We start from the raw sequence: 19895 nt of genomic DNA on the forward strand, positions 1-19895 counted from the left end.
TACTCTGCAATGAGAAGACAAGTTTATTAATAATTAGATCTTGCATTCTAAATAAATGGTTGTATCTCCATGGAACAAATTTCTTTTAACTTTTGTCCCCCAAAATACAAAGAGTTAATAATAATACAACAGGAGAGAGATTGGGATGAAATATTATTTGTGTATTATCTCAGATATTCAGGATAGGGCTTTATTACACAATCTCTTACAGATTGTTGGTTTCTCGTTTTGTTGACATAAATTTATTGAATCAAAGCATCTGGAAGTTTTGCCCTTTTCATAAATCCTAGTAAAGTATAAAGAAAAAACATGCCTCTACAATCCCTAATAAGCATATAACAGTGTATTACAATTTAATGCTTTGAAGTGCCAATCCATCTTGCTTGTTATATTTTAACAACAAGGCATTAAATGATTGGCACCCAGGTGTGGGTAGGGTCTGGTGAGTGTCAAAGGCACTGCCATGGATTAGATTACCTGGCATCAAAATAAGGGGATTTTGATACTAATAGTTCCCTATACTCTGTATTTTAATATATTGCCTAATTCTCAGTATGGTTTAGTCAGAAAGGCAAACATTAGATTCAATAGAACAAGACATACAATGACAGATGGTGATGTACTCACGACCTTCATTAATTTAGAAAAACAAACATCATTTGAAAATTGAAACATTGGAATTGCCAAGAGATGTAATATGGCTAGAAATCAAGGGAAAATATGAAAGACCTTACATGACATTGTCAAAAACATCAAAAGAGGGATTCTTTTCAAAAGTCACTGGAGTAGAAAACACATAGATTTGAGAGAGAATGGCCCCAATGATAAAGTCACCAGGATGGTAATCCTTGTGAAGAATGGCAAGAGGGAGGCTTATAGGACATTTCCCAGGAAGACTGCTATAGACTTCTTCGAACACCAATATCACTAGTATTGATGCCACAAACATCACCATCTTCAATGAAGATCTTTCTTCAGGATTTCTGTCATATATACATAACCGATTGAATTGCTCATGTTGATCTGAGTAAATACTTTTTTGGGCTATCTGACTTTAATAATGAATATAACCCAGCACATAAAAGTTTGCATTTCTTTGCATTTCTCCTAGCTCAAAATGTATATTAATAACTGGTATTAGTCTTGGTTCAATGTTTTGCTATATGTTTGTAAATTCTCTAGGAAGTTGTAGAAATAATTATGCTTGAGTTGGAAATTATAGAGATTTTCATAGCCCAGATGGATTTCACATCAGTGCCTTTTCAATGAAATTGAAAATAATTTTCAACAGATTTTACTTGATTGTAGTCATTTGATTGATTTATTCTTTTTAGTTGTTACATGCAGTTTTCTCTTTTCTTTCTCTTTTCAATAATGAATGATCATTTATGTGCCAACAGACCATTTTCAACTCCTAGTAACTACATAGACAGATTTTCTAAGAAAACATTCCCCTAATCTGTGACTTCAGGCCTCCGAATGCTGTACTCATCAGTACTGTGGCTCAATGATGGGATTCTTTTTTTTTTTTACTACGGGGTCTGTGGGTGTGGCTTTAGAGCATTGCACTCAAAAAGCTGATTGGGCTTATTATCCAGGGAGGTCTTATTTTTGGGGAAGTTGGGTATCATTGCATCTGTCAAGTATAAGCAATTTACTAGATTAGAAGTATTAAAATACATCAACGGGAAAAAGGTATGTTTAATATCTGAGTTAAATATTATGCTAGCTGAAAATTAATTTCCAGATGAAATCTTAAATTCAAGCCAACCCATATAAATTTCTGGGAAGCTGGTAGAATGTATCTTTGTATAGCATGTCAAAATTTCTTAGCTACATATATCTATGATTGCCATGGAATCTTTTCAAAATTTTCCCTGAGAATTAGGCTTTTCCTTAAATTGTTAAAAGACTTTTCCAATATGTCTTTCTAACATGTTTTCTAAAATGTGATTGTTAATTATAAAACACACATACTTTTCAATATTTTATTTAAGAATACAATTGTTTTAATAGCAATATGAAACTTTTATTTTTATTGTAAACAGCAGATGAACTTCAAACTTATATGACAAGATTTTCCAAACTTATAGGTTTTCCAGCTTTGTGGACCAGCTGCTGGTGGTGGGGAGAGGGCAGGAGTGAAATTCAGCAGGTTCTGACAGGTTCTGGAGAGTAGTTCAGAGAACTGGCAAATACCTCCTCTGGCTGACCCCAGAGTGGAGTGGGAATGGAGATTTTGCAGGAATCTTCCCCTGAAGTGGGGTGGGAATGGAGATTTTGCAATATCTTTCCCCTGCCACACCCACCAAGCCATGCCCACAGAACTAGTAGTAAAAAAAAATACTTGGGAGAGTGGTTGGTTCCATGCGAGCAGGCAGCAAGCAGATATGCATGTGCAGCTTCATTTGCAAGAGAAGTGTGGGCACCCATGCCCAACGTTCAGGCAAACAGAGTATGTACATAACCGCGTGCCCACTGGTCGTGCAAGTGGTGATGCACAAACACAAATGCTCGACCAACATGCTGAAATTGATAAACTTGGCTTCATTGAAACTGTCAGGCAAATTCCTGGCCAGGAAGGCCACTGTGAAGCTGATGGTAGTCAAGAAGCCCAGAAAGCCAAGGACAATGTAAAACATAGAATCAGATCCTTCTTTACATTCCAGGATAATTTCTTCCGTCAGGAAGTGCATGTCAACATCTGGAAAGGGGGGGGCAGTAACCAATCATACACTATAAATCAAGACTTGACTAAAGGAACAGGAAAGAACAATGGAACTGGCCAAGTGTTTGCTAGTCCATTTTCTCATCCCACCTCCTGGTGTGTTTGATGTTTGTAAACCTTGTTATTTATCTGTAGTGATTTTTAAGGTGTAGAAAAAAATTATGGTTGATTTGATAATTACAGGGAAAATAATCACCTGTGGAAACATCACTAGTGAATACGTTGTTCACTATACATTTGCAATGAAAAAACAGTAATAGTTTTGATCAAGAGGATGATGTCCAAAAATCATTTGCCAAAGACGCATGCCATATCCCGGCTACTTGCAACATGGTCAAATAGATAGTGATGGTATTTATTATACTTAATGACTTTAGAGCAAGTTGTTTCCAAAATACCAATAGTACATATACTTGAGATCAATATCTTGATGTCAAGTATTAAAATAAATAAATGGAAAAAGGATGTATAACATCTAAGCTAAATATTATACTAGGTGAAAATTAATTTCCAGATGACATTCTAAGATTTGGCTCTTAAATTCAAAGCCCACACATTTTAATTTTATGGAAGCTGGTAGAATGTATCCCCTAAAACGTTAAGAGATAACCTGATTATTATCTACCTGTACCTGTACCTGTACCTGTACCTACCTACACACACACACACACACACACACCAGCCTGAAGATGGTGAATGAGACCTCTCCGAAATGTTGCCAAGACAATCTCAATCTCACACAGGAAAAGACCCAAATACAAGAAGATCAGCATACCTACACCCATGAAAATCTACGAAAACATACACACACACACACACACACACACACACACACACACACACAAGTTAAAATTTTCCTAATATTGTTAAAAGACTCTTCCAATATATCCTAATAATGTTTCATTTCTGAAATTTTATTATTTATTATAAAATGTATATAATTTATTTTTCATTGTTTTATTTCTTAGTACAATTGTTTTAATAGCAATCTGAAACTTGTTTTTCACGTCAGTGAAATGTCAGTGTTCCATGGGACAAAATAGGAAATTGTTGATGATTATAACAATAGCACTTAGACTTATATACCGATTTACAGTGCTTTACAGCTCTCTCTAAGCAGTTTACAGAGTCAGCATATTGCAGCCAACAATCTGGATCCTCATTTTACCCACCTCGGAAGAATGGAAGGCTAAGTTAACCATGAGCCACGTGGGCTTTCATCTGTTAAATTGCAGGCAGCTGGCAGTCAGCAGAACTAGCCTGCAGTTCTGCATTCAAACCACTGCGCCACCAAGGCTCAATACATTCTATATTATAATAAATAAACTATTCTTTGGCTATGCCTTTCGTCTTCTTAGTTGTTCTTTGTTATTCAGTTCAGGCCTCACTATAATGATATAGCATTTAGGGGAAAATATGCAGAGCAATAAACCAGCACTGGAGGCCAAGATGGAAAAAATCTCCACGGCCACCATGTATTTGCCCTTTGTGCTTAAATAAGTTGGAACAAAAGACACCCAGACACTGCAGAAGACCAACATGCTGAAGGTGATAAACTTGGCTTCATTGAAACTGTCAGGCAGGTTCCTGGCCAGGTAGGCCACCGTGAAGCTGATGGTAGCCAGGAAGCCCAGGAAGCCCAGGACAACATAAAACATAGTGATAGAACCTTCTTTACATTCCAGGATAATTTCTTCCATTAGGGAGTCCATGTCAACATTTGGAAAGGGAGGACCAGTTACCAACCACACAGTGTAAATCAAAGCTTGAATAAAAGAGCAGGAGAGGACAATGGAGCTGGCCATGTGCTTTCCAGACCTCCATTTTCTCATCCCATCCCCTGGTGTGGTTGCTATGAAGGCGAGGACCACAATGATAGTCTTGGCCAAAACCGAAGAAATGGCTATTGAGAAGATGATGCCAAAGGTTGTTTGTCGAAGGAGACACATCAGCTTTGTGGGCTGTCCAATGAAAAGCAAAGTGGAAAGGAAACAAAACAAAAGGGAAATGAGAAGAATGTAGCTGAGGTTCCGGTTGTTGGCTTTGACAATGGGAGTCTCCTGGTGCTTAATGTAGATGTAAAGCACCAAAGCTGTGAGAAAAGAAAACAATAGGCCAAAAAGAGTGAGGGTAATTCCCAAAGGTTCTTCAAATGAGAGGAAGCTGATCCCTTTTAGAAGGCACAGATTCCGATCCACATTGGGATACTGATCTTTTGGACATTGAAAACAGTCTTCCATATCTATGAAAGAAACATGCATTAGGAAACACAAACAATCCTCATTCCTCCAATTTCATTTAAAATGATCACCATTTATAGATTTGTAAAAGCTATCAAGATTTAGCAAATTTTAAGATGTCTCTGTTGTGGCCATTCAGCAGTCAGTGGAGCTGGCAGCAGATTCAGACAGTGAGGAGGTTGGGGAGGAATGTGGGCCAGTCCTGGAGTCTGCAGAAGGCTCTGATGAGGGCTCTCTGTTGGAGGCAGAGAGGGGCCAGAGCCATATGCCAATTATCAGCTGCCTTCAGAGTGAGACAGATGAACAGCTGGAGCCTGTTCCCAGTGTGCACGTATAAAGAGTTGCTCAATGAAGGGAACAGCTAAAGAACAGGGGTCGACGTGGGAGTAAGGCCACAGGTGGAAAATGAATGAAATAAGAGAGGAGCGGAGTTTTCAGGAGACAATTAGTTTGCTTAATTGGTTCGTGACTCTCCGAGACTCCTTGTGATGTTTTTCAGACATTGGCCTGTCAGTTCTCCGAGCCAAATAAGGTCTGTGACTGTAAATTCTCCCGTGAAAGAATTTGCTATATGTGGATGAGCAGAATTTATGGTAAATTAATAAAATGGGTTTTTGTTGGGACAAGGAGTTTGCTTCATGCTCTTTTGAAGCCTAGGTCAGAACAGTCCTTGAGAAGTTGATAAAAATACTTGCTAAAACCACTTTTCTTTTATTGCATAAACTAGGCAGGTTGTAAAAACAAAAACTGCAAAAACTTTTAGATACAAAAAGAAAATAATACATAAATAAAGAATTTATTTCTTAAAAAAATAGCAACAAACTTTTGCCATGCCGTCCATTTTCCCCAGAGCTCAAACAATTACCTTACTATTTGTACTGGACTTTGAATGTGAAACACTGAAAATTATTTCTGGTCCTTTAATCTTTGAAATCTGTTTCTTTGTCCTGGAAAATTGTCTTCCAAGCATGTCAATTTAATTGTTGTGTAATGTCTTTCCATTGAGTAATTTCCTACCTCTTGAACTTTCTTTACAATCTTTTCTTTTTTTACAATCTTTGCAGTGACAAATCACGCTGCCAAAGTTGACATATTCTACAAATATCTTAGCATCAGTAAGACCTAAGAAAAAAGGCACATGGAACGGGATTCCTGTGCTGCCCTGAATTGGATATTTTATTCTCAGGCAATGGGTTCTGCATCTTTACTCTCCGTATTGGAACACTTACCATTTTGGTTTGAAATCTTTCCTTCGGGACATAAATGACAGTCATAGCAGCAAAAGGGCTTCCCCTCAATCTTGGTTTTACTATAACCAGAATGGCAATTGCCATTACACAGAGAAATAGGCTGAATCTATGTGGAAGTGGAAGAGATGAAAACATGCCACTATTCAGAAAACTCATTTTGTAATTGTTGGGGTCCAAACTGTTTTCTTTTTCTTGTTTTGTCTCTTTCAGTCAGTCTGAACATCTAGTGCAGTGATGGCTAACCTTTTTGTCATCATCTGCTGACAGAATGTGTATGTATGTGTGCCCTCAATCATAATACAATGCCTGTGCGACAGCCTCACGTGTGTCCCAGTCCCTGCACAGTTGTGTGTGCTCCCCCCGCCCAGCTGCACATACATGTATGACCCACACACACCCAATTTTGGGCCTAGCATGGCTCCCTGTAGCCTCCTGGGACCAAAAATGGGGTGTGAAATTTGAAATTTAATAAAATTTGTATGCCGCCTACTCCCACGGAACTCTGGGCAGTTACACACAAGATAAAAAGCATTTAAAAATTAAAGTTAAAAATACAGTTGTTAAAATTGCACACCATCCACTCTGTCTAAGTGGGGCTGGACATTGATCAACAGCCCCAGGCCTGCCAGAACAGCCAGGTCTTGGTGGCTTTTCAGAAGGCAGGGAGAGTGGTAAGGGTCTGGATCTCTATGGGTAGATTGTTCCACAGGGCCGGAGCAGTACAGAGAAGGCCCTCCCCTGGGGGGCCGCCAGCCGGCATTGTCGGCCGACGGCACCCGGAGGAGGCCCAACCTGTGAGATCTTGTTGGTCGTTGGGAGGTATGTGGCAGGAGGCGGTCTCTCAGGTAGCCAGGTCCTAAACCATGTAGGGATTTTAAAGTAATGACTAACACCTTGAAGCGTGTTCGGAGACCAATAGGGAGCCAGTGCAGCTCGCGGAGGATGGGTGTAACATGGATGTATCTAGATACACCTAGTACTGCTCACGTGGCTGCATTCTGGACCAACTGTAGTCTTTGAACACTCTTCAGGGGCAGCCCCATGTAGAGCGTGTTACAGTAATCCAGTCTTGAGGTGACGAGGGCATGAGTGACCATTCAAAGTGCCTCCCGGTCCAGGTAGGGCTGCAACTGGTCCATCTGTAGTCTTCGAACATTCTTCAGGGGCACACCACCCCCATGCTCCCCCCACATGCATGTGTGCTCAACCCCCATGTGTGCCTCTCCCACATGTGCCCCACACCCATAATTGCATGGCAGAGACCTGAAAATCAGCTGGCTGGAGTGAGGTTCGCATATGCACAGTGCAGCTGAGCTGGGGTGATGGTTCACTTGCCTGCATAAAGGGATACACGTGCCACAGGTTTGCCATCACGGATCTAGGGACTGCCTGGAAAAGTCCATGTGCTTCTCTTGGCAACATCTCAGAAGTGGTTTGCCATTGCCTCCTTCCCAGGGCTGAGAGAGAAACGGATTGGTCCAAAGTCATCCAGCTAGCTTTGTGACTAAAGTGGGATTAGAACTCATAGTCTCTTGATTTCTAGCCTGGTGCCTAGTATTACAGGTTACACATTGATGATGACTTGGCACAAGTTATAAGCGTGGCTGCAAAAATTACACCAAAATAAAAATAAAATTCCAGAAAAGATTGTTTTACCTCCCCACCCCTCACCTTAAAGTACATTTTTCTCTCATCATTTCGTCACTTATAAAGCCCTACATGGTATTGGACCTGGGTACTTGAGAGACCGCCTCCTGCCGATTACCTCCCAAAGACCCATTAGATCCCACAGATTAGGCCTCTTCCGAATTCCATCAGCCAGCCAATGTCGGCTGGCAACCACCCGGAGGAAGGCCTTCTCTCCTGGCTGCTCCGGCCCTTTGAAATGATCTCCAGGTGGAGATTCGGACCCTCACCACCCTTCAGGCTTTCCGCAAAGCCGTCAAGACCTGGCTGTTCCAGTAGGCCTGGGGCTGCTGAGTCCCATCCCCTACTCGAATGGTTATGGGTGTTGAGACCTTTTAGACTGTTTTGTACTGTTGTTTGTTTTTGTTGTGGTTTTCCTTTTTGTATTGTCTCCCCCCCCCTCCCTTGGTTTTGTTAGCCACCCTGAGTCCCTCGGGAATAGGGCGGCATACAAGTCGAATAAAACCTTCAAACCTTCAAACCTTCTACCTTTTAAATCCTCAGGAAAGTGTTAAAAAAACCTGTGATGAACATCACCTGGTTGAAATCGTTGTGCCATATAATACCATTTTCGGAGATGATGAATTCTTTCCCAGGAGAGCCCAGTGGTGCTACTCTCCCAACTTTTACTCTCTGGAAAGATTGATTGGGAAATGTGACCCAATTTATAATATCAAATCCAGCTATTAATTCCCCATGTGTACTAAATGTGAAGGTTTCTCCAACACTATTGTTAAATGAGTTGCTTTTCAAATAGTGGTGAAGCTAAATTGGAATGAGAACAAAAGTGATTATGAGGACTTCAGGAATAATAGTCCAATAATAGTCCATTATTTTACATATAAATAGTATTATCATATCATGGTAGACATTCATTCTGTTTCTTCTTGGATCTCTTCCTTTAACCTAGTGGTGAAATTGGATTTTTTTTTACTACCGGATCTATGGGCGTGGCTTGGTGGGCATGGCAGCGGAAGGACACTGCAAAATCCCCATTCCCTTCCCACTCCTGAGGGAAGGATATTGCCAAATCTCCATTCCCACCACACTTGGGCCAGCAGGAGGTTGTATTTGCCAGTTCTCTGAACTACTCAAAATTTCTGCTACCAGTTATCCAGAACCTGTCAGGACCTGCTGAATTTCACTTCTGTTTTAACCTGTGATGTGCCTTGAGACTTTTTAAGGAGTGAAATACAACACCTTCTGTTTCATTGGGTCAAATAAATGGCTCTGAGAAACTGTACCTATTAACACAGATATACCATATTGTTCAGAGTATAAGACGCACTGGAGTATAAGATGCACCAAGATTTTGAAGAGGCAAATTAAAAAAATACAGATTGCACTCTGCAGATTTCCCCAAAATGCCCCGTTTTTTTGCAAAAATTGGTCCATTTTTCCCCAAAAAAGGGCATGCATAGCCTTTAAGAGGCTTATAGAGTGCTCCTGGGGGCTGCTATGGTTCAACTGAGCAGTATTGCTAGGGCCCAAAGAAAATGGGGTTTCCTGCATTAGTATTCCTGAGACGTTACCTCCCATGGTTGTTTGTTGAGAAGCTCTTTTCTTCCTCTTCTCTGGATTGCTCTTTTGTTCACTGTCCAGGAATGCATAGTATTCAAGGCTTCTGCCACTACATGAACAGCATTATAGAGGCTGTAGCTGTGGCTGGTCATGCTCATTTCAAAAATAGACCCAGGGAGGGTTTCTAACTTCTCCTCTCCGGTGCAGAGTCCCCTTGACTTTGCTTCTGCATTGGAATGAGAGAAAGAGCACTGGAATGCCTCTTCCCAGAAGTCTCTGAAGAAACCGTCTTCTTTTTCTGATGGAAGCTTTCTCAATCGAAGGAACTGGTGGAAGCTGAAAACATCCTTGGTGTGAACTGCAAAGGAGAGAGCCCCATGGATGAAGTCCACGTCCCAGCCCCGTAGCAGTGGAAGGGATGTGAAGTCTGTTTGGGCGGTGAAAATCCATACTTTGGCTTTCATTGGTATTTCATGGAATTTGGAGAACTGAAGCATAATTCTTAAAACCATAATACTTTGAATTTCACCCACTACAAGTACTACCTTGGCTGTCCTTTCCATAACAATGCTTATTGTCTTCAGTCCTTCCAATGCTATGGAGTTGATTTCTGAGGAAAAACCTACTTGTGGAAACGTTTCTACAAAATCAAAGCAGATATCTTCCTGAGCAAAAATGGAGAGTATGCTTTCCACAGAGCTCTCGCCAATGTCATCATCGACATATATAACACCAATCCATGTCCACTTGAAATGCAGCAATAGCTGGAGAATCCCCTTATAGTGATGGTCAAGATTTGGGAATAGCTGATGAAAGAAAACTCCCTGGGATTTGTCATTCATCATGGCACCTGAACCATAAGCAAACTAAAAATATATATTAATAATAATAATGAATATTATGGTTTGTGTTTTTTTATTAAAACATAAAATATAAAACTCCCAAAAAGAGTTATTACAGGAAAAGAAAAAAACCCAAAATCAACAAGACTTCAGAAAGCATTAAAATAGCACTTCCAGTGTTTAAAAAAAAGGACCAGTCATCTATCTTCTATATTAATATCAAAACAGTTAACCGGTAAAGCAGCAACAAGAAAGACAAGATTAAAAATTTAAAAACTTATATTAAAACTATTATTGTATTCAATTTGTAGAAGGTATATATGGCTTCTTATCTATCCCACATCACCCAATAGTTAACTCTAATTTGTCCTAGCTCAAATATCCTTGTTTCTTAATAACATATCTTATCAATTATTGTTTGTTTAAATATATTAAAACCATTCTCCAAAATCAACCTATTGTCCCAAATTAGTCCAGATGAAATTGTTTTCCAGTTGAATATGATACATCTGTTCCCCAATCTTCTTTTATCTACTTAAGGGAAACCAATGTATTACTCCTCTATTCAGTTAGTTCTAAGTCTCTAAGGTCCTCATTTCCTTAAGTCTTCTCCACTGTATCTGTCAATTTCAAACCAAGTTCCTTTTTTAAAATCTGGTTTAATTGAAGTTACTTTCCTCTGGGCTGATCATATTCTTTATTTTCTTGTAACTTGACAATTGGAAATAAGAAAACTCTTCAATTAAAGAAAACAAAGACTGTTGAACTGAGATTCTTCAGAGTAATAAAATGGATGGAGAAGCAGAAATGATTTCTGGGGTATATTTTGATCCAAAATTTATTTATTTATTTTTTAAAACAATAAGCTCCAAACTTTTTGCAAATTAATTAAATGCAAAATTCCTATAGCAAAAGTTTAATATAGATATAAATAAAGTCATGGCTTAATAACATGCCATGACTTCCTTAAGGAGAAACAAGATGTATTCAAAGCAGCTAAGTTGATCAAAAGAGAGACAGAGAGAAACAGAGAGAAACAGAGAGAAAGACAGAAAGGGAGAGAGAGAGGCAGAGAGAGATAAAGTGCAGCAGGGGATTAAAATAAATTAACATTCAATGAGGCTGTTAACTTTTAGAGGTAAAAAGCTGATAAAGAAGAATATTTGTAGCTCAGGGATGATAGGAGTCCTTAGTGCTTTCTGAGTTTGGTTGGTTTCTTGCAGATGTTTCATTACTCAAACTAGGTAGCATTGTGCTAGAGAACATCTGAGAATATTATTGAATACATCCCCAGCCTACTCCAAAATGAGAACATAGAACAATCACACTTTGATCTCAAGAATTAAATCATTTTATTTGGTACACATGGTACTGTCATATAAAGTCTATAGTGATGGAAAAGGTAAGGGAAAGAAAAGAAGTAAAAGTTGTAGCAAGGTGGATAGACTAGATTGAAGAAGTTTTGGAAGACATGTAGGTCAGGTGAATAGAATAGAATAGAATAGAATAACAGAACTCCCCCTCCCCCCGCTTAGGCAGGAAACCCTACACCACTTCAGACAAATGGTTATCTAACATTTTCTTAAAAACTTCCAGGGTTGGAGCATTTACAAGTTCTGGAGGCAAGGTGTTCCACTGATTAATTGTTATAACTTTCAGGAAATTTATTCTTAATTCTAAGTTGCTTCTCTCCTTGATTAGTTTTCACCCATTGCTTCTTGTACCTACCCTCAGTAGTTTGGAGAATAGCTTGACACCCTCTTCTTCGTGGCAGCCCTTGAGATGAGACAGCTGTTGAGACAGTTCATCCTGGAAAAGGTCTGTCTCTGTGGTCTCAATGAGTCGTCACCAACTTAATAGCACATAATCAATCAATCAATCAATCAATCAGAAAGGGTTGCTTGATGTGACATAGCTTAACTTCATTCCACAATAGGCAACTTTGGATAAGTTTATAAAGAATAGCAGAAATGCTGGTCTATGCCATCACAATCACTTAGACGAGCATTAAGGTAGCTTCTGAATGCCACAAATGACAGAAAACAAGGACAGAAGTGCCATTTTTGCATCAAGGATAATTGGAAGTTTTTGATTTTAAAATATGTGTGTTAAGATTCTGAAACTTACCTCAGCATATGAAAATGTATCATGTGTCTGTTGATCAGTTCAAAGATTTCAAAAACCCATTCATTACTTTGATGAGTCAGAATTACAAGAAAATCTAAAAACATTTACATTTTCTTGTAATTGTGACTCATCAGTTGATGTAACAAATGGGTTTTTGAAATCTTTCAACTGGTCAACAGCCACATGATACATTTTCTCTTCAGAAAACAGAAAAGAAAAACTTTTGAGTAATGACAAAAGCATATATAAAATGCACACACACACCTCACACTTTTCAATTTTTATTTGTATCAAGGAAACTCACCTGTGGAATTTTGTATGTGCATAAAATGCTTGTCATAAAATGGCACACATTAGTGTTAGGACCACCAATAACAGCAGCTATACTGGTCTGGACATCACACTTATAGTTCGGGGCAAACCTGCCCCATGTAGAGAGCAGTTCTACCGAAGCACGATAAGTCCATCTGGCATGAAAATTGCTGTTCAACACATAGAATCCCAAAGTGACATTAGACAAGATCCTTGGATTTCCATTAACTGTTTCGACTGCAAATTGCAAAGCCAGAATATGTTGGTAGTTCCGAGTTAACACGCTGTAATAAGAATAAAAAACTTTCTTCTAAATCATGTTCTTCTAATATAACAATCTCTGGTGCCTAAGGGTTATCCATTCTTTTAATCATATTATCATACAAGCTTGGTAATCTTATAATCCAAACCCTCCATTTTCTTTGTGTTCTTGTAACATTTCCAATTTTATTCTTGCTTCCCCCCTCCGCCATATAAATTTCAAAGCTAATTTATTCAAGTCATCAAAAAAATTCTTTTCAATTTTTATAGGTATGGTCTGGAACAGGAAGAGCAATTTTGGTAAAATATTCAGAGAGGATTACAGGAAAATCATCATTTGGCTTGATAACAAATATTCTGGGGTACCTTGCAAAGGAAAATTAAACTATAGGCTATAAGCAAGGACAATTGTAGTAGTAGCTAAAGCATCAACTAAAATACTATCAAATGCGAAATGAGAACACTATTTTTCCTTCTCTTTGATGACAAAATACTTTTGGAAACATTCACTCTAATTTCTCCTAAAATATTTTGAACAAACATTGTACTGTATTTCCATGATTGGTATCACTGAAGGAAAAGCTCATTCTAGTCAGCAGAATCTCTTCCCAAAAACATATGAACATATGACACATGTTCCATTGTTTCTTCAAAGTCTATTGATACCTTCACGAAAATCCCCATTCTTATATCATAAACATAACGAAAGGGAAAGCAGAGTGCTTCTTAGAAACACAATATATCAAATAAATCTCCAAAGAATTCAGAGAGATTAATATCAGTGTTAGTTTCGCTAAGTTAGGCTCGCTAAGGCTCTAAAGTGATTTCAAACCAAAGAAAACCTTGGCTATCCTACTTGATGAAATCAAATACTACAGAAGAAGGATTTTCTTCAAAGTTTTAGGAAAATACATAAATCTCACTCTAGTCAGTGGAATCTCTTCTCAACATTACATGCAGCCTAAGACACTCCATTCTTGCTATTAAATGCAATCTTTTTGCATGACATAACAACTATATAAAATAGGAGATGATTAAAATGTGTGATCACCATCAATAGCCTATATGAATTGATGTCTTTATGAAAATCCCCATTTTTATATCATTAAAATAATGACTGTGGAAAGGAAAACTGAAGAGTTTCTTAGACAGATAGAATTGCAAATAACTCAGAATTCATATCAGTGTTCATTAGGATCGCTCATTAAGGATATCATATGGTTCTAAACCAATGGAAAATATGGTCTACCTTACTTGGTAAAATCAAAAACTTCAGTAGAAGGATCTTCTTTAAAGTTTAATAGGTTGGAAAATACATAAATCTGAGAAAGGATGCCACCAATGGTAAAGTCACCAGGATAATAGTATTTGTGAAGAATAGAAAGAGGGTGGCTCATGGGACATTTCACAGAAGACCTGTTCTGAACAATTTGAAATGTCAGTGTTACTACAACCAATGCCACAATCACCATCATCTTGCATTTACATCATCCACCTAGATTCCAAAACATGTATATTTACTTTGATATTTAAATCAGACACATTAACTTATTCTTGGAGTTTTATCTAGACAATTATGTTAGTAGACAGAGGAAATTATGCCTGTCTAGGTACCTATTAACCTTGTAATTTATCTGTGATACTTTTAAGGCGTAGAAGTAATCATGGTTGATTTGATAATTACAGGGGAAATAATCACATATGAAAACTGATTTCTTTTCAATGTCACTGGTGAAAACATTTTCCATTACACTTTTGCAGGAAAATATTGTACTAGGAGAATAAACATATGAGCTAGCTTTCACTGAATGCATCATGACCGGAGGGTGCGGGGGAGAATCAGGATGGGGCTGGCAATGAACATAAGTCCATAAAAATCAGGACAAAATAAAGCATTGACTATTTATTGATTGATATGGTTTCTATACTGCCCAAATACAATACACCAGAGCAATTTACAGTTATGATAATCTCAAAAATATCCCTGAGACCCAAATCAAATCTAAAATATTTGACTAGAAGGCTAAATACAAAAAGCCCATTAGAAACATTTTAAAGTTCTAAAATGCCCATATCCATAATTAACATTCTCCAAATATATATTTTTAATGATAGTATATTATTTATTCATTTCAATATGAGCTATTCTATTGCATGTTGGGATGTCGGAATGAGAAACAAGCTGCACAGTACAGTAGCAAAAACAGTGGAATGACAAAAATATGATTTTTCCTATGATTTCCTTATTGCCGAACCTAATTCAGATGGTTATCAAATCTAGCAGAACAGTGATAGTTTCTATGAAGAGGATGATGTGCAAAAGTCATTTGTCAAAGTGGCATGCCATCTTCTGCTATTGAGGTCAAGAGTACTTTGTGGTGCCTTAGAATGAAGGCATTTTTGATGGTTGATACAGAGAACACTTTTTTGGAGAGTATATCGTTCTGACTCACTGTATCTCTGGTGGTCCCACTTATACATGCTCTATTTAGCTTTAAACTGCTTAATTTTGCTTAAATTTGGTATACTAGTATTACCTCTCTCTTTTTTAAAATGATATTTTAATGCGTCAGCAAACTACTCCCTACCAAATTTTCTTAGTGGGAGGGAGGGAGGGAGGGAGGGAAGGAGGAAGGAAGGAAGGAAGGAAGGAAGGAAGGAAGGAAGGAAGGAAGGAAGGAAGGAAGGAAGGAAGGAAGGAAGGAAGGAAAATTATTTTATTTGGGGATATTAGTAATTTAACTTTTAAAAAAGCAATTGATTCAGAACTGATGCTTAGATTCCTTAGGAATTTGGAAAGCAACTTTGAACAATGGTTTCATTGTTTGGATTTTTATTTTACTTTATTCTCCCAAATATAAACTAAAATATGAAATAAGAGCAAATTATATGAAGATTATATTAGGACCAAAAAGCAGGATTCCTGTTTCAATTGGCTCTGATGTGCCAAATAGGTACCAAAAAAGAGATAGTATTTGTGTGTATGTTAAATTTTCCTTGAAAATACACCTGAATAAGACTGAGCCAGGACAACAGTGATTATTTCAAAGGATGAAAATTAACTGTTATTCATGGCCAGTGCATCTATGGAAAAATGAAAAATTAACCAAATGAAAAATAATTTCAGTTTCTTGAATTAATTCTATCATTCATTCAGTTCTATGATGGAACTGAGAACAAAGGTGAGACATATTGCTTTTGTTTGTTTCTCAAAAGAACAATGTGATCATTCTGTTGATTGATCTGATTACTCAAAACACAAAATCATTCCACTGTTTAGAGGAACAGGAGAACTGAAACAAATAGAAAATAGTTCCGTTTTGTCAATAAAGTAACAATTCCGCCTGGTCAATTTGAGTCCTGGCACAATCATAGATTTGGCTGAATCAGTTGTTCTCCATCTCTTATTCAGTGGGTTTGTTCAATGTGGCCAAGACATCTTAGGGCATGAGTGTTAAACTTGATTGAGGGTCACATCAGGGTTGTGTTTGACCTCAGGGGTGGGCATGGCCAGCAGGCATGTCAGCATGACATCACTTGTGTCCAGGGCGCCTGTGGTGGCCCAAGCTCTCTGCTTGCAAAAACGGGCTCCCGAGCTCTGTTTTCAGCTGTGACAGCCTCCTACAACCCTCTGCCACTGAAAATGGAGCTCAGGAGGGTTGCGTGTGGCCCTCTTGAGCTCTGTTTTCACTGGCAGAAGCATTCCGAGCATTGCTGTGACAAGGGTGGCCCCATAGGCTAGATCCAAGGACCCGAGAGGCCAGATCTAGTCCCTGGGCATTGACTTTGATACCCTTGTCTTAGGGGAAGGAGAAGACCAAACAAATCAAGTTTTCTGTGAGTTCCTTCATATATACAATTGTTTCTATGTATTCTACAGATAAGGGACACAGTGGCTCACTGGCTAAGATGCTGAGCTTGTCAATCAGAAATGACAAGTCGGCAGTTTGATTGGCAGTTTGGTGGTTCTAATCCCTAGCACAGCATAATGGAGTGAGCTTCCATTACTTGTCCCAACTTCTGCCAACCTAGCAGTTCAAAACCATGTAAAAATGCAAGTAGAAAAATAGGAACCACCTTTGGTGGGAAGGTAACAGTGTTCCATGTGCCTTTGGCATTTAGTCATGCCGGCCACATGATCACAGAGATGTGACAGCTCTGGCTCTGCAGCTTAGAAATGGAGATGAGTCGGGAATGACTAGCACATACGTGGGAGGGGAATCTTTACCTTGACCTTTATTCTATTACACATACCAATAAGGCAAATAGCCATGGGTAGTGACCAAGGAAGGTTTTTTTTTTTAATATGAGCTAAAATTCGTTAGAGCATTGCAGATTGAGTTCTGGATTCCCACCCAGCCTGGCACTTTTGGAAAACTGGGTGTGTGTCTATACAGCTGGATCTGAAAATGGATAATAGCTTTTGAGGAAAAGTGGGATCCCATCAGCTTTGAAAGGAGCAGAGATGCACTTTCTCCTGATGAAGGTCTCTCTCTCTCTCTTAGCCCAAATCTCTTCAACAATTTTTCCAAGTCTTTGACTTTCACTTTTAAGGAAATTTTTTTTGAAATGTTAACAGGATACAATTGCAGAACATTGAGCGGGGTGGGAAGAGACAAGATGGCAATGAGGCAGCAACCACTATAAATAGAGGTTCCAAAATCTTGCCATTTTTTTAAAAATAGTTTTATTAACATTTTTTTCAGTTTTAAATGTTGGAATATTTTATTTTACATTTACCCCTTCACTCACCTTTCCAGCATGAAAACCATGTGCTGCTCTATTGGAATATTCAGATAGTTATTAACAGAAATGTATTAATAAAGCAAATAATGAAAAAATAAACTATGTGATTTTTAAATTTTATATTTAAGAATTAAAATTAAGATGTAGACACCTTTTCAGAGAACATTTTGTGGGACCTATCACAGGCTGATAAATATGTTGGCTCACTTATCTCTCAAGAGAAGTATTTCTGGACTTACTGGGAGGAGCCTGCTGGTGGTGGCAGCAAAAAATCAGCTGCCTCCGAATTCCTGGCTACGTTCCTGTTTAGAGGATCTTCCATCTGACGTCTTATCAGGTTTTCTTATCCTTCAGGCAAGAAGGAAAGAAGAAATTGTTTTGCTGGCAAATGCTCTTCGATTTTTGCAGCTTTTGTGCTTGCAGGGAAAGGGGGGCTAGCCCAAGGCAGAACGGCTGTCCGTGCTGGGAATTTCAAACTGCCTTGTGCGGGACAAAGTAGGTCTCCCCCACTCAGTTCAAAGTTTTGTTTGATTTAATCTTATCACGAGCTGAATCCGTTTGCGTGGACAATAATTGTTTATCAACATTTTAGCTTCTTTTCTTTTTCTCCTCTGAAAAATTATTTACTTAGAGGCTTTTAAAATGGCGCCGAGCAGGCTGGTTTCTCCGGTAATAACGAACACTTTTTGTTAACTCTCACAAGAATTCAAAACAAAAGAGATTGCTTATCATTTGTTTTGGTTTCACAAGAGGCCAGCAGAAGCTTTTTAATTAGTTTCATTTTTACAAGAATTTCACTCCCTCATTAATCTTGCTTATCTGGAAGTTAAATGGTGATGAATCTGCTGAACGGTCTTGTTACAATGTTTACTCACTGAAAGTTTTGCCAAGCCTTAACTTCAAAATAAAAGGGGAACTCAGCTTCTTTACTTAAAGCTGCATATTCAGGCAATAGAGTTTTATTAACTGCAGGCAGATAAATTTTGAAATGGCTTTAAAACCAAATATTAACTCAAAGTCGTCACACTCTACTTCCAGGGGCACACCCTCAGTGCCTGGCACAAAGCTGCAGCCTCCGCTTCCTACGCCCCCTGCTGGGGATGTGTTAACGAAAGAATTTTTCCTGAGCAATCTAACCGAGGCTCTTAATGCACAGACAATTAAAATGGAAGATAAGTTTAGAGATAATAGAGAGGTGGTAAAGCAGGAGAGAAAAGAGGAAATAAAAGAAATGAAAGAAGAAATCAAAAGTGAAATAAAAGGACTTAAACAGGAGCTGTATGAGAAAATTGACGCTAAGGTTGGTAAAATTAGAGACGAAATGCTGAGACTTGTAACTGTATTAACAGAACATATTTCTGGACTGGAAGATACTCTAGAGGTTCTTAATGATGCCAATGCTAACTTGACATTGAAAACAGAGGTGGTGGAACAAAAAGTGGAAAATGCTGAAAAAGAAATTATTATGATACAGTACCGACAAATGGAGTTCGCATTAAGAGTAAGGGGGCTGCGTGAGGAGAAACAGGAGAACTTGAAACATCTATTGGAAGCTTTTGACCGCTTGATGGGAAGACCAGGGACCAACCTTGACTGGCAAATTGACAAAGCTTACCGCGTTAACTCCTGGCTGGCAAAGCAGAAGCAGCTTCCTCGAGACATCGTTATATATTTTACTACAAAAGAGCTTAGAAATATGGTACTACAAGCATCTTATAACACTAAGCTTCAAATTGGCGGTCAAGACCTGATTGTTTTGAAAGAGATACCACCTCAAATGTTAAGAGCCAGGAGAGACTACACTTTTTTGGTCGGAGAACTCAGAAATCATCAGATACAGTATAGATGGGATGCACCATTTGGCATCATATTTACATTTGATAAGCAAAGGTACCGCCTCAACTCTGTATGGAAAGCCCGAGATTTTTATTATAATATATTGAAGTTCGGATACCCTGCACCATCTGGACCTAGAGAAAGACCACAAGAAGGACAGGATAGACAGCAAACTACACAACCACCAGACAAGGAACAAAAACCTAGCCATATGACTACTAGATGTATGGAGAAACAAGCTAAAAAGCAACAGCATCAACAATCATCGGCCATCGATCAAGGAACTACAATAACAAATCTGGAAGCAGTGGGAGGAGCTAGATCTAAGGTTAAATAGGCCATGCAG

General features: G+C 38.5%; 1 protein-coding gene across 1 annotated transcript; it reads right to left on the bottom strand.

The window, feature by feature from the left end:
* Window positions 1-4065: 4065 nt before the first annotated feature.
* LOC148046541 (vomeronasal type-2 receptor 26-like) lies at window positions 4066-10267 on the bottom strand. The gene is made up of 4 exons (XM_087714830.1): window positions 9437-10267; window positions 6198-6324; window positions 5986-6090; window positions 4066-4970 (listed from the first exon to the last, which is right to left on the bottom strand). Exons 1-4 carry the CDS (start codon window positions 10265-10267, stop codon window positions 4066-4068), a joined length of 1968 nt encoding a protein of 655 aa, XP_087570956.1.
* Between the last annotated feature and the right edge of the window lie 9628 nt (window positions 10268-19895).

Source organism: Thamnophis sirtalis, unplaced genomic scaffold (genome assembly GCF_051295495.1).
Source record: "Thamnophis sirtalis isolate CommonGarterSnake01/CBP01778 unplaced genomic scaffold, rThaSir2_p1.2 scaffold_4, whole genome shotgun sequence".
NCBI lineage: Eukaryota > Metazoa > Chordata > Lepidosauria > Squamata > Natricidae > Thamnophis > Thamnophis sirtalis.